Here is a 22,069-nt window from a genome sequence, read left to right on the forward strand (position 1 = left end):
ACTTTCCCCCCCCCGACCCCCTTCCCCCTCTTCAGATGTAGCCCGAAACCCCCTGACTCCACAGGAGCCACTCTCTGAGGAAATGTGATGCTTATTTGCGTTCTATAGTGTAGAAAAAGAGAAAAGACAGACCTGCTTAGCATCCTCTCACCAATGCTAATCATGTCAACAATAATTGAGGAACAAATTTTGAGGGGTCTTTTGTGCCCCCGATCCTGATCTATGATTCATCTCGTACACTCCGGACCCTTTCTGACTAATTAACCAGGTGTGACGTTGAGATAGAGAGAGAGAAAGACGTGGTTTATCTCTGAGATTGTATGGGGAATAAAAAGCAGAAAAGCGTCCATGCACTCTCCAGTGAGGTAATTACATTTCGAGTGAGATTGAGCCTGAAGGCAGGGTATGAGCTTGCCATGTCTTTGAGTTCAGGGGGGAACTGAGCGCATTAAGAAACCCCGCTCTGAGGATACACTTGATTGTAAGCGAACGAGCCCAAATCCACTCTGGGCCGTTTTGAGGATTTGCAGCCTTGAAGCCGCAGGCAGGAATCTTTGCAGTTAATAACAGGTCGAACGGAAAGCATGCCACATCTGTAATAAAGACCAGGAGGGAAAATAAACTCTTTGATGAGGTCACGAGTCAAGGCCACAACTCTATACATTCAACAAATGAATAACACAGGCTTTTATTATTGACCCCATCAATGAAAGCGATGATTGAAGAGATAATCAGTTCTACACATAGAGATACGAATAGGATATGGTTGAGAATTGAGGTTAGCCTCAGACAGAGGTTTTAACTTCCATATTAAGCTCAGAGGAAAAACCATGTTTTGTACCTGTTGTTCATTAACATTAAAAGATACAAACTGTAGTTGCTCATCAGGTATATATATATATATATATACAGTGAGGAAAATAAGTATTTAAACACCCTGCTATTTTGCAAGTTCTCCCACTTAGAAATCATGGAGGGGTCTGAAATTGTCATCGTAGGTGCATGTCCACTGTGAGAGACATAATCTAAAATAAAAAATCCAGAAATCACAATGTATGATTATTAAACTATTTATTTGTATGATACAGCTGCAAATAAGTATTTGAACACCTGAGAAAGTCAATGTTAATATTTGGTACAGTAGCCTTTGTTTGCAATTACAGAGGTCAAACATTTCCTGTAGTTTTTCACCAGGTTTGCACACACTGCAGGAGGGATTTTGGCCCACTCCTCCACACAGATCTTCTCTAGATCAGTCAGGTTTCTGGCCTGTCACTGAGAAACACGGAGTTTGAGCTCCCTCCAAAGATTCTCTATTGGGTTTAGGTCTGGAGACTGGCTAGGCCACGCCAGAACCTTGATATGCTTCTTACAGAGCCACTCCTTGGTTATCCTGGCTGTGTGCTTCGGGTCATTATCATGTTGGAAGACCCAGCCTCAACCCATCTTCAATGCTCTAACTGAGTGAAGGAGGTTGTTCCCCAAAATCTCGCAATCCATGGCCCCGGTCATCCTCTCCTTAATACAGTGCAGTCGCCCTGTCCCATGTGCAGAAAAACACCCCCAAAGCATGATGCTACCACCCCCATGCTTCACAGTAGGGATGGTGTTCTTAGGATGGTACTCATCATTCTTCTTCCTCCAAACATGTTTAGTGGAATTATGACCCAAAAGTTCTATTTTGGTCTCATCTGACCACATGACTTTCTCCCATGACTCCTCTGGATCATCCAAATGGTCATTGGCAAACTTAAGACGTGCCTGGACATGTGCTGGTTTAAGCAGGGGAACCTTCCATGCCATGCATGATTTCAAACCATGACGTCTTAGTGTATTACCAACAGTAACCTTGGAAACGGTGGTCCCAGCTCTTTTCAGGTCATTGACCAGCTCCTTCAGTGTAGTTCTGGGCTGATTTCTCACCTTTCTTAGGGTCATTGAGACCCCACGATGTGAGATCTTGCATGGAGCCCCAGTCCGAGGGAGATTGACAGTCATGTTTAGCTTCTTCCATTTTCTAATTATTGCTCCAACAGTGGACCTTTTTTCACCAAGCTGCTTGGCAATTTCCCCGTAGCCCTTTCCAGCCTTGTGGAGGTGTACAATTTTGTCTCTAGTGTCTTTGGACAGCTCTTTGGTCTTGGCCATGTTAGTAGTTGGATTCTTACTGATTGTATGGGGTGGGCAGGTGTCTTTATGCAGCTAACGAACTCAAACAGGTGCATCTAATTTAGGATAATAAATGTAGTGGAGGTGGACATTTTAAAGGCAGACTAACAGGTCTTTGAGGGTCAGAATTCTAGCTGATAGACAGGTGTTCAAATACTTATTTGCAGCTGTATCATACAAATAAATAGTTTAAAAATCATATATTGTGATTTCTGGATTTTTTTTTTAGATTATGTCTCTCACAGTGGACATGCACCTACGATGACAATTTCAGACCCCCCCATGATTTCTAAGTGGGAGAACTTGCAAAATAGCAGGGTGTTCAAATACTTATTTTCCTCACTGTATATATATATATATATATATATATATATATATATATATATATATACCTGATGAGCAACTACAGTTGTTGTTTTTTTTTTCATTTATTATTATTATTTTATTTTTATTCTTGGAATTTTTGTCTCTTTTGTTGTACTTACTTTGGTTAATTTTCTGCTAAATTGAGTCTATGGCGCATCCTCCATTGTCCTTTCACAGTCAACTTTAAAGGCAGCATTAAATGTGACCCACTTTAGATTCACTTCACGTCAATTACATTTTATTTGTGTAGCGCTTTTAATGATGTCAAATGACTCAAAGCATATATCATTAAAAATTTAATCCATGATGAGCAAAGCATTGGCGACTGTGGCTGTGAAAAACTCCCTGAGACAACATGAGGAAGAAACCTTGAAATGAATCAGACTAAAAAGGGAACCCTTCTTTATCCTGAACATCAGATATTCATTCATTATAGTTCCTTAAATGTTAAGGATCTTCAACTGTTCATGCCAATTGTAGCCACTATTGCAGACCATTTATATTAATTACAATCTAAATCAATCTTGACAGATTAAATACCCATAAATAATAATAAAAATTGTATGTCATGATTTGTGCGTTCCTAGAAATGTTTCAGATGCTTTATATACCTAATTAGAAGGATCTCAGCTGAAGAAGGAAGTTGCATTATCTAAATTATCTGGAATTTTTTTAATCCTGTACCTTCAGTGATAATGGGATATTGACTGATGAAGACATTATAACGGGTAGTCCACAACTAACGATGGATAAGTGTTCTAAAAGCCCCATCTTACTTGAAAATATTATAAATAGAGACATGGCCTGGTCTATCCAGGAGTCTTAAAGAATGGTGATCAGTATAGTAGTTATATATACAGTATATGTTAATAATTTACAGTACATAATTTAGCGAAACAGCAATTTATAGTGCCGAACTATACAGTATACCGTATATGTGTTTGACAGCGGGTTTGTGGATGAGCAATGGTTCACGTGTGGAGCATACGTTGCTACGTTTGCCTGCTGTGTCACACGTAAAATATTTGTATGATTTTGTCATATCGCGATCATCATCATAAGATCGAATAAATGTAAGTCAAACAATTGCAATTTGAGGACCATCAGTAATTAAAATGTTCTTAATGCCAATGTCCTGAACATTGGACCATGAATTATAATCTTTTTACTGTTATCTGAAGATTACAACAAATATTTCAAAAGCAAAAATCTATTCTTAAGAGATCGAATAGCAATCGAGTACTAGCATTACATCACAGTGACCAGTGGTCACATATTGGTGTCATGACGAGTCTGTAGTAATTACAGTGTCTTTAGATGGACATTGAAGGTCATTATAGTGTGAGGTGCTCCCGTTCATGATCTTGAGATCAAGATAGATTTACAGAGAAATATTAATAACACATTTGTCCAAAGCTCTGCACATTACAATGCCTAGTAGTTATGTACATTTTCTGCATTTGCTGATTCTTTGCTAAAACAAGTGTTTTTGATGAGTAAGTGTGGAGTATATCTCAAACAGCACAAATATAGATGGACACTAAAGTACACGATGGATAAAAAGAAGAAGCAGCAAGAACATTACCTGTGTAGGCCAAGGTGTTGTCTTCATGATGTCCTGAGGCAGGGGTCTGAGTGACCCCTTCCTTAGCCGCCTCTGCCGCGACGGAGTCTGTCAAAAGCAACACAGGGACTGAGACTTGCAGAGAAGAGCAAGGGCTAAGAACCAAACTCCAAAAAAGAAGTCTGTTAAGAGGCCAGAATCTTTGGATCCACATCGTCATAATCAAACGCAGGACAAAGTTTAGAAAAAAAAAAAAATTTACTACTTTATTAATACATAAAGATGGACTGCCTTTGGAGGGTATGGAAGTGAAATGATGGCGTCTTTGCAACGCAGGTTAGGTTAGGTTTTATATCTGTCCCAGACTCTTCTTGAGAGCATATGGGCAGAACCAGGACCACCCACTCCAAACACACCAACACGTCGACTGTCACACATCCTATTCAATCTTTAATACACTCGTTGACCAGAGACACACCCCTAAAAAGGCTTGTCACTCGGCCTGCCTAATGGACTAACACTTTGTTCCCAGGCAGGCCAGGTTGCAAGGGCAGGGAGAAGAGGGTGGGGTTGCTTACCCCCTTTGAAGGCTAAATGTGGGATAAATCAGACCAAGCCATGCCCACTTTCATTGTGACCCACTGACAGGAGGTTAATTTGGGCTAGCATGGAAGGGGGGTAGAGAGAAAAGTGAGCCAGCTGATTCACCAGTCTGTCAGAGAGACGGCTGGCATCGTTGATGGGATAAATAGGAGACAGACAGAGAGCACATAATGCTCAGTGAAGCATATAATCAGCGCTATGAGCACGGTTAGCGCTAAATGCTAATTTTGATTAGAATAAGGTGGCTGGCATGAGGATAAGGAGAAGGCGTGTGCCAGCTTCTGACCTCAGCAATCTGCCCTGGAGTTCGAACAAGCTTCATTCCTAATCTGTTTCTGTAGGATTTTTATAACAACTCGATATCTGGGGACCACCATGGATCTGTGAGATTCATGTAATATAACTAGAAGATATACAATATTACATACATTTTGTATGGAGGGATTACATCCAGAATGTGTGGAGGCCTGGGAAAACCCTTATTATTTTAAGTTTACAAGAGATAACTACAAAAGATCCTATTTTGATTGCAGCATGAATAGCTGATATTGGCACTAAACTGGGTGACATTATATTCACTTTAATTAAATCAAACTCTACATTTAACATATACACCGATCAGGCCTAATATTATGACATTGAAACATTATGACAGGTAAAGTGAATAACACTGAATATCTCTTCATCATGGCACCTGTTAGTGGCAACGTGTTAGAAGCAGGAAAAATGGGCCATCGTAAGGATTTGAGCGAGTTTAACAAGGGTTGAACTGAGATGGCTAGACGACTGGGCCAGAGCATCTCCAATACTGTAGCTCTTGTGAGGTGTTACTGGTCTGCAGTGGTCAGTATCTATCAAAAGTGGTCAAAGGCTTATTAAAGCACATGGGAAGAGAAGGCGGGCCTGTGTGGTTTGATAGAACAGACGAGATACCGCAGCTCACATTGCTGAAGAAGTTATTGGTGTTAGTGCTCGATGGGTGAGGACTGTTTTGACAGCAAAAAGGGGACCAACACAATATTAAGCAGGTGGACATAATGTTATGCCTGATCAGTGTACACCAATCAAAACCGCAGAATGCTCACTTTCTGACTAATAAAACCCACCCCTTGACAAGTCAATTCATGTTAATCACTTCACCTGTCACTTGTTTTTTATGTTATGTCTCATCAGTGTATGTTTGACCATATGGTACATTGCAGTTACATGATGCACCCTGGCGCTCTAATTAGAGCTCACAGATTTCTGTTTAAATGCATATTAATTAGAAAAATGACATACCAGGAATCACTTAGTCATACATAGTATCTCTCCTGTTTACTGCACATGTAGTAGAAAATACGCTAGCTAGAAATCTAGCTTTAAAGATTGCATGTTCGTTAGAAGACCAAACCTAAAACATGCCAAAATAGATGTCTACACAGTCAGCATTTTCCCTGAGTCTGAATTACTTTTAACTACTAGCTAACTAGCTGAACATCTGTTATACAGTACTAGCTACCACATTTTAGCCTTCTTAGCTAGGTTACTGACCAACTTAAACAGAGTTTTGGAGATTCAGCAACGTCAAGCAAATATGGCTACTTACAAAGGATACTCCAAGATAAGCAGCTTATTAGAGTTTTAGTAATTTTTTTGCTTGTTGTGTACTGTATCTAAATATATATACACTATCTGTTGATTTGGAAAACGATTAGCTGCTAATATTGTGCATAAATGTAAATTAAAATGGGTTTAAATGATAGGAGGGTATTTATTTCTATACAATGTTCTATACAATTGTAGGCTTTAGACTTCGTTTTAAGGAAGAACCATATAGGATTGTGATGGTCAGGTGTGAAAAGTAAAGGCTACCACTTCACGTTCAGCCCTGTAGCGTGAGTTTTTTTTATTTATTCGGATCCGGAAATAGAAGGCTGTAATGTATCATTTTTGCAGAATGGAGTTGGAGTGTGGTATGGTGTGTTATCATAAGATCATTTTTTCCAACATGGATGTAATCACAAGAGTAAAAACAGCACAAAATATAGCGTGAGATGCATTTTTACGACTTGGGGGAGAAAAACACACACAATGCTGTAATGCATTATTGGACACATAATTATGCAGATGGCACACTGGTTATTATTCTTTCTGTACAAAAATACCTCATAAATCTGGCTGTTTGTGCACTGACACCATTATACACTGCGTTTGATATTGCATCATTTAATGAACAATATCGCATGCTTTTGTTTCACTGGGGTAAGTGTGATCATCAGATCCACCGCAACGTCCTGTTTTTAGATTAGTTCATTACCACTTTCACGTACAATTTCCACACTTCTTTAATTTTCCTACTCTCAAGCTACACAAGCTTATTAAAAAACCTGCCTAATCCAATTTTGTGTTCTACAGTACCTCTGCATGAAGCTCTCTTAAATTGGAAACCAGCAATGAATGTTCTCCATAAGGTTCCTATAGAGGGTTTCACTCAAGAACCATGAAGATGGACTTAAACTTTAATAAAAACACAGTTTGCCATGAACCGTTTTTGAATCCATCAGTATACAGTTGATACCCCCAACAATGATGGAACTTAAACAATTAATTGAGTCTGGCTCTTCTCAAGGTTTCTTACTCATACCATCTCAAGGAGATTTTCCTTGCCACTGGAGCCACTAAACTTTATATTTAATAAATATGTAATAAATACAAAGCGGACTTGACACACAAGAAGGTTGCAGATTAGGATGTTCTGGTGTTGTGTTCATGCTGCTCAATGTATCCTCCACATCTCCACCTACCACCTCCACCATGACTATTATAGCTAGATAGAATTGGTAAGAGAAGGTAAACAGAATGAACACCTCATAACAAGTAGAAAACAACAAACACATTTATACAATATAATATATACGATCAACAACCACACATGTTTAATCACAAGCCAACTCCTCTTTTCATTCCTTGCTCAGCCCACTGGGCGTCTGGTTTACCAGCCAAACCTTAGATGAGATACACTTCACAGCTCTATAACAGGTGGTGTACCCAGCTGCCCTCCGGGGCTCATGGGCCAAAAGCTGGTGTCCCCCAAATCCAAACTGCGCCATCTTGAACCCCTTTATCCCCCCCCTCCACTGCATCCCCCCTTCTCCTGGTGACTAATTAAACCCAGTCATGTGCAGGGATCTGCCTTCTGTATGGATCCATGGAAAAAAATCCAAATCTCCAATTTGCTTGAAAAGTGTGATTTTCCCCTTGGACCCGGATTAAACGCAGGAAGCTTATTTATTATCTATAAGGAATTAAATAGCTAGCAGGGAAGTGGCTCCGTGATGAAGCCAGTTTGGATAATTGCCATGTTTTATAAAATAACGTTTACCCAATTAGTCAGAACTAAAGAAGGATGTGGCATTTTACCAGCATGAGACTTATTCGGATGGGATTAGTTTTACACGTGGAATTATTATCGGAGCGTCATCGGCATTTTATTTAGATCCGAATCACGAATCATTTTCTAATTCCTCATGAGCCGCCCGTGCGCTTGATTCAAACTCTGTATTAATGGCACATAATCACTACAATAATCACAAATGTATAGATACATCTTTAATAGGTGCTTAAGAGTTGCACTAAAAGTTGTGTGTGTGTGTTTGAGTGGACATGATTAGCTGCAGCTTCACAGCATGGAACTGGAGGATTATGTACATGCACTCAGGCATCAGAACAAGGGGCTACAGTGAGATTGAGCTCTCTGTAGGATATCAGTGCACACATGAGTACAAAGGGTGTGTGGTAAAGGAAGGGGGAGGAGGAAACTGGCACTGGTACTGACTCTTATACTGACACTGATAATACTGATAGTGTGGAGTAAGGGGAGGGGATGGAGACGAGTCTGACACTGACTCTGATACTAATACAAACTCTGGCATTTACTCATATACTGATACTGACGCTGACAGTTTGGAAGTTTGGAAGCCGAGTCTTTTATTGTTATTAATACACATCCCTCTGTTACAGTTTTTCTCAGTTGCTTTGGAGCGTTTCTTAGATGAGAAATGAAAGATTGTGTACAAGTGTCTGCTGTTTCCTACATTAATAGTTGTTTTGATTAAAATAAATTATACTAGTTTCACCTAAATGGTCTCAACAACCAAAACATCTCAGCATCAGTTGTTGAATGCAAAATGGTTAAACCAGTTTTTTAGAATCTGTTCAGCTAAAATTTCTTACCACACAAGTAAACTTTTTTTTTGGTAAATGTTTCTTGAGACTGCTGCCCCCGCGACCCGAATTACAGATAAGCGGGAGAAGATGAATGAATGAATGAATTAATGTTTCTTGAATTGATGAATTGTGCAGATGAATCGTGAATTTTAAAAAACTGAAGGTGAGTGTACGGCATCGAATCAAGGAATCAACTAGTTAATGAAAAAACAGGTCAAAGGTGAATTTTGTGAACCTTCAGAGCAAAACACAGTATTACAAGTTCTGAAAATGAATGAAAAACCAAGAAACAAACGAACACTTGTACAGTACAGTAAAAGTGCGAATGCTGTTCGGTCTCATTTAATCAATATAAATAAAATATGCAATCAAAGAAATACATTTGTGCTGCTGAAATTAATTTATACCATACAGAAAAAATTCAGCTTTGTTGATTTTTTAATTATTGTCATAAAAACCGTAGTTTATATCAAGAAATTCTGAAATGCGTCATACAACATTTTGACGACCTTGTTTGTAAACAATGACAAAAGGACTTGTTATTCTGATGAAAATTAGATGTTTATTGACACAAATACTCACTTTTGAGAGATGAACTAAGGATTTTGAGAAAAATTACAGGCTTTTGCAAAAAATCCAATATATTGTGCTGTTTGTACAAATTGTTTTAAAATGCACTTACTGGTGTGAAAATATTAAGGATGATTCGAAAAATAGCCCAAAGCAAGTGTGGCATAGAGATGCTGAACTTTGGGAACAAGTCAAGTCAAGTCAAGTTTATTTCTATAGCGCTTTTCACAACAGACATTGTCTCAAAGCAGCTTTACAGAAATCAACATTTAAGGTGAATGGTGTGCATTTATCCCTGATGAGCAAGCATCTAATACCACCAGACTGACCAGTCCCTCGCCAGTGTGAAAAGCACATCTAGGTCGAAAGCATGGATGGGCCAGAAGTGGCACAGAGATCAAGGTTGAAGAACCTGCCAAAAGGTCAGTGGGGTGGACCAGCCCGCAGCGTTGCAAATGTCTTGGAGGGACACTCTAGAGGACCACACTCCAGGCTATGAGGCTGCCACACTCCAGGCTAAATGCGCTTTGACCCCGAATGGAGCGGGGTGACCAGAGGACACATAAGAAGCATCAATGATCCATCTGCTCAGAGTCTGCTGGTTGGCAGAGAGGCCTCTCCTTGTAAGGGCCATAGCAGACAAGCAGCTGATTTGACTTCCTCTACGTACTTGTCCTGTGAAAGTAAGTGTCCAATGCTTGCACTGGACATAACTGGTTCAGCTTTTCCTTGATTGTAAGGAGCCTTAAAGATGCCTCGGCCAACGGCTCGAAAGGGGGCTCAGATAGAACCTCTAACACAACGGCCAGTCACTCTAGGCAGAGAAAACGCGTCACTAAAGGGTCTCTGCCCAGTGATTGCCCTGCCACAGGGGCATGACGCATAAACCTTCAAGGGGGATGGAGCCAATCCTTTGGTGAACTGGTCCTAAATGAATTCCAGCACAAAACCAAATTGCTCCCAAATTTGCTCTATCACATGAAGATGGACCTTGATAGTATGGAGGAAATTGCCCTTCCTTAAGAACCCACGGATCCTGAGCCACTACTAAAAGGTCTCATGTGCAGGAGGCCAAGTGGAATCACACTGGACGCTGCCGCGATAAGCCTGAGCAGAATCACGAACTTCTTGACAGTGCCCTCAGAGCCCTCTTATTTAAAATGACAGTCCTTGGATCTAAGACATATCGGACAGAGTTATCCATAGATGCCTCTCTGTAGAGATTAGGGCGGCCATGGACCTGACAAATATCCTTAGCGGTCTCTTTTGTGGTTCTGATAGCCAGATCAGTTGTATGGCAGAGCTCTTGCACCTGACCAACCAAAATGTCTTCCACATCCAACTTTTGCAGCAGGTCGAGATGTAAACCTTACCCACGAGCACTGACGTAGGGTAAGGGTGGGTGACGTAGGGGCTTATTGGGTAGCATCGGGGTCTTTAGGGATGATGCACTCCTGGGGAGAGATATAGCTAGCATGTCTTCCACCTGTGGCATCCATCCATAATGTGTTCTTTTAGCCCCATGAAGTTAGAGTATAACGGCACCTTGGGGCTAAAGGGGTGGGCCGAGAATAGCTTTGTCCAGGACCTCGGTGTGCAGGTCGGAAATAAATGATAGACCACGACGTGGGGGTTGTGACTCCAGGAGCAAAAAGCGCTCGTCGAGCTTACTGGACGGAGGGGCTTTCCGCTCATTGACCGGCAAAGCTAGATCCAGCTTCTCAACGGCATGTGTCACAACCTCCATGAGCTCTATTTCAGATTAGCTTAGAGCTATTTTTCCAGACAGACAATAGACAGACAAAACATTAAATTTTTACACAAAGCTCTTCATGAACAAACAGAAGTTTCACTCCATGTGCGTTTTAAAGCTTCAGGTCGTGAAGTCACCCCGCCGGTGACGCCACGCCTTCCATTGGACAGATTATACATATAATTTAGAGCGTGGACTTCAAAGAGTTGCATCGCAGCTCGAGTTCCTTAAAGGGAATTGTTTAAACCATTTTGCATTCAATGAATAATGCAATGAACTAATGCTGAAATGTTTTTGGGGTTAAGACTATTCGGGTCAAACCGCTATAATATATTTTGGTCAACATGAACATAAACAACTGATAATGTAGAAAACAGCAGACACTTGTACACAATCAATTAAATAAATGTTCACAGTTTGATCAAAGCAACAAGAAATGTTTTTATGATCAGCAAAAATGACTAAATGATGTGGAGGTTGAACAAGTATTTTTGAGAATTTAATTTCTGAACTGAAAAACGCTCTAAAGCAACTGAGAAAAACTTTACGTGCCTTCTGACTTCTTACACATGGCCCTTTCACAAACAGGCCTTTATAGTGAAGAAAAAAATAATAAAAATAATTAAAAAGATTAAATAAAACCGGATGTTTTTTCCTGTTCTGTTTGCAGGAAGACGCAGCTCTACCTCTGCCAGGATAATCTGTAATGTAATCTGTCACTCTCAGGACATGCCTCGGTCTCAGTAGTGCTGTGATACGTCATATTCACGTAGCAGAAGTGATGCTACATATCAAATATTGGTCAGAAATGATTGGTCACTTTCTAAATTCTAAAAGTATTGCACATTTACTAATAATTATACATATAAAATATGTTAGAAATGGTGTATCGAGATTATACTATTTCCAAAAGTATTGGCTCACCTGACCTCTTCTGCTTTATGTGGTTCTTTTCCAAACTGTTACCACAAAGCTGGAGTTTTGTGAATTGTCTTTAGATGCGCTATATTAATATTTTGCATTCACTTGAACTTGGAAACACAACCTGTTCCAGCATGGCGATGCCCCTGTGCACAAAGTGAGCTCCTTGGAGATCTGATTTACATGCTTTGGAGAGGAAGATCTTGAGTGGCGTGCTATAGAGCTCTGATCTCATCAATGCTAAACATCTTTGGGATGAATGTGAACGCTGACTGCACCCCAGATCTCCTCACCTACATCAGAAGATGCCTTTCATAATACCCTTGTGGCTGATGAACACAAAAATTTAATAAGCTCACTCCAAAATCTAGTAGAACATCTTCCCAGAAGAGTGGAGGGAAATATAAGAGGAAATTGGGACTAAATGTGGAAGCAATGCTCAAAAATCACATTCCATATTTATGACCAGGGCCCCAATATGTTTGATAGATAGATAGATAGATAGATAGATAGATAGATAGATAGATAGATAGATAGATAGATAGATAGATAGATAGATAGATAGATAGATAGATAGATAGATAGATAGATAGATAGATAGATAGATAGACAGACAGACAGACAGACAGACAGACAGACAGACAGACAGACAGACAGACAGACAGACAGACAGATAGATAGACAGATACTGACAGTGGCTCTGACACAAACTCTGGTTTAAAACATATTATAGCTCTATTATAGGTTTTACTTTGAGTTTGAATTAATGCCTGAATAAAACCGTGTTCTTTAAGTGAAGCATTAAAAAATTCTAATTATTTGCAGAGAGGAAAAATTCCTGGAGGATTCATAAGCAAATTGTGAGAACAAGAGGCACTTATTCACAAATGCACCAATTATAATGAATACAGGAAACACAATCGGGCAGGAAACTGCAGCCATTATTTTTTACGAAACAAAGTGAAAGACCACACATCATTACGTCCTACGCTGTGGTTTACGCCTTTTAAATCTTAAATCTCACCCTACAGCCATTTCTCTCATTATATACTGAGTGTGTTAAAGTCACAAAGGAAGGGAATCGTTCCTGCTTTAATAATTCAGACGATCAGCTAATTCTCTTCATGCCACAACACTCAGCATTTGAAGTAGCATTGCTCCTGAAATAATCCTCATCTCTACATTAGTCGCCGGCTGTTGGGTCTGGAACATGTATCAAAAAGGAGGTTTATGGTTTGTGAACCTGTAGTTTGTAGAAATGAAAGACAGTAAGTGTATATACTATATATATATATATATATATATATATATATATATATATATATATATAGTAACTTTGCCACTGTTGATCATTTTCCTAAAACATCCAATCTAATCAGATGGAGAATGTAAACGAGAGTCAAATTCTCTGACAGTAAACATCATCCCCATCATCTTCATCATTCACTAGGAGAAGCTGGACAGCAGATTAACAGAGGACAGAAATGTAATTAAGCTACTTCCCCTGCTGATTAGGTTTAGCCTTGTGTACTGGTCTTATTTGCAGGACTCACTGGATGCCAATCTGATTACTACCCCAGATACCAACATGTGGGGAAAGAATCACATTAAAACCTCTGTCTTTAAGCAGACTGTAGAGTGGAATGTTCACGGCTAACACATGACTGATGTCATTCATTACAGTGGCTTAAACAATGAGGTATAAATACTAGAGTACTGTATAAATGTAAAACGTACCATCATCATCATCATCATCATCATCGTTATTATTATTATTGAGGAAAAAATGCATTTTTTTTTCCCATTTGTCATTGTTTTTGTCTGTTAGTTAAAATTATAACATCCTATAAGACTAACGCACCAGCAGTCTATCAGACAATCAGACAAACAGAAAATCTGACTAACAGAAAAACAGACTGAGAAACAATCAGTCTAACAAACCATCAGATTAACAGACAATTAAATGATCAGACTAACAGACTATCAGATGATCAGATAAGAATAACAGACTATCAAACAATCAGACTAACAGATAATCAGACTATCAGACAATCAGACTACAACTATCAGACTTTCACACAATCAGACTATTAGATAATCAGATTATCAGACATTTGGACTTAAAGACTCTCAGATTTACAGGTTATCAGATTATCAGACTCACTCAGCACTCCTGGCTCATTTCCAGAGCAAAATATTTGCATAATTTATCAGGATAATGCACAGTTTCTAACACCCATTACACACAGCATCCCATAATAATAACACATCTGTATGATTGATGATATTTTTACATTTAAGTGCCTTCATTAGACTCTGGAAATGTTGATGGTCTGCTCTATCGCTTTATTTCTCCAGGAGGATGTCTGTGGTGTGATTTACTGCCTGACTGAATTATAAATGCATCTAAGCAACTTGTTCAAACTGAGTACAGGGTTGATTAGTTTCCTGTAACTCCACACCCTGAAGTGTTTCATTTCCTTCTACCACAGTTTTCACCGGAATAAAGTAGAAGTTACGAAAATTTCCTGTTCTCACTTTGGTTATAGGAGCTATAAACGGCCGTTCCCTCAGCAGCTTTCTCTCTCTTCTTTCTTGTAAAGTTAATAAAACAAACAAATATTTTAAAAAATATCATTTTTTTGTCATTTTAGCAAGAAACCTCAAGTCAACGAGCTTCTGCCAATGAACAAGGTGTTACTATAGCAACAAATGCATTCGTACAAGCCTGTGACTGTCTTACTGCTGTTATAGAAAATGAATGGACACCTTCTGACCAATCACAAGCAAGAATTCAACACTTTTATTTATTTATTTATCGCTATTTTGTGATGTGTGAACAAAGAATGGATATTTCAAATGGCGATTTCAGATTGTTTGTTTTTTGCTTTTTATTTAAAAAGTGTGGAGACATGCAAACATTTGCACTCAGCTATAATGTCAGCCTCATCAGTTGTTCTGAGCCTGTGTTTTTTTTTACAGTGGTACCCCGCTTATCGACCTTAATCCGTTCCTTAAAACCGCTCGGAATGCGAAAAGAACGAAGAGCGAATGTACATGCAATATACAATATACACGCACTAAATTGTTATACTGACCGCTAAATAACACTATATTGTTCACAAACCGAAGTTTAATTCACGATAGATGCTCTCTCCACAAAGGCTAAGGCGAGACTGGGAAGTTCCTTACCCTCGCTCCACGTGGGTCGGGGTAAAAAAAAGTCGATAAGCGGGCATTTGGTCGTTCAGCAGGCGCAAATTTCGTTTGAAAAACTGTTCACTAAGCGAAAAGATCGATGTCCGAGCCGGTCGATAAGCGGGGTACCACTGTATATACAATCCGGCAGGAAGGTTTTCTCATCCTCACGCTGTGGTGTAGCAAAAAATCCTCCTCACTGAACCACAGGAAAGAAATCTAAATGCAGAACAAGTGTCTCCCTCTTTCCTTCTTTCTTCCTTTTATTATAGTTAGTTTTTCTCAGCTGCTTTGGAGCAATTCTTGGATCATTCTTTATATTTGCAAACCAGTAAAGTGCATTTCTCAAAACAATCTGTACAAACAGAACAACACAATGGATTTCTTACAAAACTCTGAACATTTCTCAAAATCCTCAGTTCATCTCTCAAAAGTGAGTATTTGTGTTAATGAACATTTCATTCCCATCAGAATGTAAAGTCCCTTCATCATTGTTCACAAACACGATCATCAAAATGTTTAGTCGTGTTGTCAGTGTGATGCTGCACAGTTTCAGGATTTCTTGACGGTTTGGATCACAGAGACTGAAAATGCACAAAATGTAAAGTTCTTCTGTTTGGTATTTATGAATTTCAGCAGCAAAAATGTATTAATTTGATTGCATATTTGATTTATATTGAATGTAGGAGTCTGGACAGGATTCACACTTTTACTGTACTGTACAAGTGTTCGTATGTTTCTTTTTTGTTCATCCATTTTCAGAATGTATAATTCTGTGTTTTGCTCTGACTGTATTCACTCTCCAATTAAAGATTCACAAGGCTCTAATTTTGACCTGGTTTAGAAAACTAGGCAAAAAAACATGTCCATTCGAACAAACAAACAAATAAAAATTTTTTTTATGAAGAGTAAGAAATGGGGGAAGGGAGGGGTTTGTTTATGGTTTTCTTTTTTATTTGTTGTATGGTAAAATGTTTATATAATTTAAAGTTGCATGTATTATATGTTTATATGCACATAAATTTGCATAAAATATCAACAAAATAGCAAAAAATATTAAAATGTTTATAATAAACAAATGAACTAATTCATAAACAAAACAAGCAACCAAATAAATAAATAAATAAATAAATAAATAAATAAATAAATAAATAAATAAATAAATAAACAAAATTCCATAGTAATTCAGACATGCCAAAGTAAACGGGTACAAAACAGCAAAAATACAAACAAACATATAAATAAATAGTAAGTAGAGAATACTGCAGGGGCAAAACAGCACCATCTGCTAGAGCAGGTTGAAAGGAATAAGCAAATGAAACATGAAGCTGGAGCGTGGTCATGCTTACCCAGACCCCTGAGCATAACTCATTCGGAGGGTTTGAGGCGTTAAATCCGCTCAACTATAAATTTCAATAGTGGTGAATTTTTGCCTCATTCGCATGTTCCAAGGGAAAGAAAAACACAATAAAGCAGCAAACACCTGGCGTTAACATGTTTTGGGCTTTTGGAATAATTCGATAGGTTTTTCACCTCCTGATGTTCTGCCATGGTGTCCTCCTGCAGTCTGACCTCAAAATCCTGCTCCCAATAACTGTGCATTACATTAAACTATGGTGAATTATTTATTTGTTTGTTTATTTTTTTGACTGAAAGTAATTGCAATATAATTGCCAGCTAAAACACATTTTATAAACAAATATTTCTTTTGAATAATTATTACTTTAGAGTAGACTTTTTATCCTTTGGGGTCTCTGGAACAGTTTAGCAGCAGCAATTAAGGGGTCCAAGCACTTTCTGGCCCTAATGCTTCGTGACAGCAAAAGACCAGTAGGATCATCAGTGCTACAGTAGATTCCAAGGAGATTTACTCAATTTGAAGAAACTGAAGAATAACATCGAGATATCGCCTCATTTCCTGCTTCCTGCGTCTATCCAAAGTTGCATCACAGAATCGGCTGAACTCGGCATGACCCGACATATCAAAAGGAAAAAAATGTAATCTTATTTCTACAAAATTGCATTACAAGTCCAGTATGTTCATCTTCGCCCTATGGGTGGCACAACAATGTTTCAGTGGTGCACACTGCAATCCAAGACTAATTTCTACGACTTTGCTGTGCCAAATTTCATTTAAAAAAAATTTATAAGGCATTTGTCCAGACTGCCATTATAGGGGAAGAAGAAGAAGAAAAAGAAAAAGAAAAAGAAGAAGAAGAAGAAGAAGAAGAACAACAACAACAAGTGGAAGCAGAAGAAGAAGGAGAATACCAAGACAAAGTAGATAAAATATGTCAAATAAATATTTCCAACTTTAACACCACTTCTCTCTTAATTTATGGATGCTGATTGGTCGAAAGGTGTTGATACATTTTCCTTTTTAAATTTTTTTATTTATTTTACAAAGCATTATATAACAGAGTTTACTTTTATATGTTCATGTTTCTATAGTAACAATTATTTTAAAAAAAGATAGCTTTTCCAATAAAATAAAGTTGTTAATTGCTCTAGAACCTGGATTGGGAACCAGGGTTCTTACTTCGAACCCATCTGTTAAACGTGAATTAAAATATAAAATTCTTCAAATTTCTCAAAATCCTCAGTTCATCTCTCAAAAGTGAGTATTTGTGTTAAGGAACATTTCATTACCTTCAGAATGTAAAGTCCCTTCGTCATTGTTCACAAACACGATCATCAAAATGTTTAGTCGTGTTGTCAGTGTGATGCTGCACAGTTTCAGGATTTCTTGATATAAACTATGGTTTGGATCACAGAGACTGAAAATGCACAAAATGTAAAGTTCTTCTGTTTGGTATTTATGAATTTCAGCAGCAAAAATTTATTTAATTGATTGGAAATTTGATTTATATTGAATGTAGGAGTCTGGACAGGATTCACACTTTTACTGTACTGTACAAGTGTTTGTTTGTTTCTTATTTGTTCATCCATTTTCAGAATGTATAATTCTGTGTTTTGCTCTGACTGTATTCACTCTCCAATTAAAGATTCTCGAGATTCACCGTTGACCTGTTTTAGAGACCTGGTTAAATATTGGTTGATCTGATGCCGTTCACTCGCTTTCATGAGTGACATTCAAGATTCATCTGCACAATTCATCAATCAACACATTTACAAATAAATGTTGAATAGGAATTTAAGCTTCACAGATTCTGACAACTGGTTTAACTGTTTTACATTCAATGACGTATACACTCAATTGATGCTCAGATGTTTTGGAGGTTAAAACTATTCAGGTGAAACCAGTATAATATATTTTGACCAAAATGAACATAAACAAATGATAATGTAGGAAACAGCAGACACTTGTACACAAGCGATTAAATGAATGAAAAAAAGCGTTCGCAATTTGATCCAAGCAACAAGAAATGTTCTTATGATGTCCACACGTGACTAAAGGATGTGGAGGTTGAACAAGTAGTTTTGAGAATTTCATTTCTGCTCTGAGAAACGCTCCAAAGCCTCTAAGAAAAACTGTAATTAGATGAATTGTGATGATTGGGATCTTTCAATAAGGACGTATAAAAGGCAAGCAAACTAATAAGGCATATAAGGGGGTTTTATAGTAAACAAAAAAATGAACAAACAAGCAAACCCGTTCCACCTCAGATGTTTGTTTATATTTGGAGAACTCTTTCCTTACACAAAGATTATAAAGTGAAATGAATCCTGGACCATCATGACTCCCATTCCATACAACACCATGTAATTCTGTCTGGACTGCAGCTCATTGGAACCGACTTCACCGTACAACATGACGATAAGCAGGAGCGTACGTCTGAGTTCTTTAGAGAGCAGACAATCGTCTGGAGTGCATCTATCATGGAACAACCTGCAAAGTCACTGCACCTAAATCCTACTGAACTGCTCTGGGATACACTGGATCACAACAAAGTAATATTCAACTAGTGAGGAACATCTCTGGCGAGTTTTACAAGAGGCACAGCAAAGTATTTCAGCTGAACGTTTAGAGAAACAAACTGTCCAGATGCTCTGACCATCTAACTGACGTTCAGTTTGGTCATCACGATTCTTGATATATAAATCTCTCATTCCGTTCCTATGTATTACTTTAATTACCATTCAGAGTGCAATTGTGCCAAAAATAAAGCCAGGGTTGAAAAAAAGCAAGTCAAAGCAACACACGACCACACATGCTTCCTGTTGCACGTCCGCAGAATTCTAATTAGCTTCTGTATTAAAATCAATCTTGTTTGTGCTCGAGTGCAGCTTTGAAGTGTCAGTCTTTATTTCCTCTGATTAGCCTCACAGATGCACAGCAACTGTTTCCGGAAAAGCCCCGAAGCCTCGAGGGGAGAACAACAACAACAACAACAACAACAACAATAATAATAATAATAATAATAATAATAAACACAATAATCTCCTGAGCTTTTATGAATGTTTATTTTTTATTTTTATAAAAGTAGGTGTGGCCTAAAGAGAATAATATAAATAATAAATAAAAGTATTTTTTATGTAAATATACATATTATGCATTTTTTGCTTTGTGCTTTTTGAGCAACACATTCCACATTTATATTCCATATATATATATATATAGGGGGTCTGATAATTAATGTTGAGTCACAAATATTTTTGGGGTAAAAACAATCAACATGGGGAAAAAACATCAAAGATAAAATATTTCTTTTTTTTTTATATTATAATTACAATAAAGTTCTATTACACTTAAAGCTGATGTTGATGTAAATGTATAATTGTCCATCTGACTAAAATTGAAAGTATGAAACTGCAAGTCTTTTAAAATAAAAGACGTTTGTGAACAACTTATTAAATTGTGAGTTTATTTGCAAAATATATGTTTGTTATGATGCAGAAATCTTTTTGAAAAAGCATGGTTTTAATGGTCTTAGCGTTATATGATTGGTTTCTATTAATATCAGTGTCTATGTTTGACACATTTTGTATCAAGGGGTCCCTGCCCCTGCCGCCTAAGGGGTCCTTGACCTGAAAAACTTTGAAGACCCCTGGTTTATCATGCTATCAAATTACATCGATATATTGTCCAGCCTTTATTAGTTTTATAGATTTTCAAGAGAAAAAATATTTCTCAGTATTTACCAGTGGATGTTTGGATTTCTTGACATAATGTCTTACTTCAAAATTACTGCTGTGTCATCAAAATTCTTGAATACTTCTTTAATTCTTACACTCCATCCTGCTGTAAAAGCATATCTTAATGGAGCTGGATTTGTGCACAGAGGAATTGTCATGCTGGAGCAAGTTTGGGATTCTTTGTTCAAGTGAAGGCAAAATTTCATCCTGCCTCCAACAAAAAGTCGTTCATCGCCTTTATGTGTGCAGGTTTCCTGACTTTAAGGTGAACAATGAATGTACATTCCATCCTCACATCGATACAGTCATTACAGTTATTACTTTTGGGAAGAAGACAAGATGATGAGATGTTTCATTCCTGATCCTGGAATTTTTGATCCCCGGTTTTATGACATCAGTGAAATCAGTGTTTTGTATTGGTGTTACTGCACCTGAGCGACTACAATTAAAAGGTTCATGAACAAACTTTAACAGCTGTGGCCCTTCTGCATTACACCAACAATTCAGGAAATAGCGCTCTTATAAAAATATTATCTCAAATGGTAAAAACTAAAAAATAAATAAAAATAAGCAGGTGTTATAATCAGTACTAACACAGTGGAAATGTCTTGGGCACATTTAAATGCATTTTGGTCGCTATCTTAACACCACACATTTGTAGAGTTTGTAGAAAAAAAAAAGAAAAGAACAGAAAAGAAAAGCCAATTTGATTAATCAAATAAGTTTTGTTTTTTTTCTCCATTCAGAAACAACATTCATTTGCATTTTAAGTTAAAAACATCTTGTAGCATTCTGTTTTTTATCTTTGTGTTATATAATGGAATGCCTGCAGTGTATACACACACACACACACACACACACACACACACACACACACACACACACACACACGTGCACGAGGAGCCGTAAAGAATCATGAAATGAACTCCAAGCACTTTTCCGATCTGCCGTTTGACCCCCTGAAGTTCACTCCTGCATGTGAACTTTTCACCTCGAATCCCCAGAGCAGACTTTTTTAATTCATCGCCATTCAAAGCATTGAATTTATAGACGGCGCCTCACCCATGCTGTCCACCTGTTTTTCCACTTCATAAAAAAAAAAAAAAAGAAAAGGTTTTACTTTTATCCCATAATTCATAACCCGCTGACTCTGAGGACGAGTTTCTTACAGCCAGGAGTCGGCGAGTGAAAAACGCGCCGAGGACGAACAAACGTGTTACACGCTCTGGATACAGTGGGCCATGTGCCGAGAGGAGAACAGACAAAACTCTATTCCATAGGATTAGAAAGAAAGAAAGAAAGAAAGAAAGAAAGAAAGAAAGAAAGAAAGAAAGAAAGAAAGAAAGAAAAAAAGAAAGAAAGAAAGAAAGAAAGAAAGAAAGAAAGAAAGAAAGAAGATTTGAAAATAAGAAATAATCAAGAAAATCAAAGAATGAGAAATGTAGAAAGAAAGAAAGAAAGAAAGAAAGAAGGAAAGAAAGAAAGAAAGAGAGAAAGTAAGAAAGAAAGAAAGAAAGAAAGAAAGAAAGAAAGAAAGAAAGAAAGAAAGAAAGAAAGAAAGAAAGAAGTATTCAAGATAAATAAATAATGAGATATGTATGAAGAATGAAAGAAAGAAA

At 37.8% G+C, this 22,069-nt stretch overlaps 1 protein-coding gene and 1 long non-coding RNA gene across 4 annotated transcripts in view; one reads left to right on the plus strand and one right to left on the minus strand.

Moving 5' to 3' along the window:
- The window catches only part of robo1 (roundabout, axon guidance receptor, homolog 1), a 296,829-nt gene that overhangs the window by 177,692 nt on the left and 97,068 nt on the right, over positions 1–22,069 (minus strand). Inside the window, exon 3 of one of the 3 annotated variants that reach the window (XM_083547741.1) lies at positions 4,121–4,207. The exons of the other annotated variants lie outside the window; for them this stretch is intronic. Coding sequence (XP_083403867.1) covers positions 4,121–4,207 — 87 coding nt within the window. The remainder of the gene's footprint in view (positions 1–4,120; positions 4,208–22,069) is intronic. 3 annotated transcript variants of the gene reach the window in all.
- The window catches only part of LOC310729750, a 121,197-nt gene that overhangs the window by 17,746 nt on the left and 81,382 nt on the right, over positions 1–22,069 (plus strand). Inside the window, exon 2 of the long non-coding RNA XR_014534651.1 lies at positions 21,904–22,017. This is a non-coding gene — a long non-coding RNA (uncharacterized lncRNA). The remainder of the gene's footprint in view (positions 1–21,903; positions 22,018–22,069) is intronic.

The sequence above is a fragment of the Silurus aristotelis genome, assembly GCF_946808225.1.
Source record: "Silurus aristotelis genome assembly, chromosome: 8".
In the NCBI taxonomy this organism is placed as follows: Eukaryota; Metazoa; Chordata; class Actinopteri; order Siluriformes; family Siluridae; genus Silurus; species Silurus aristotelis.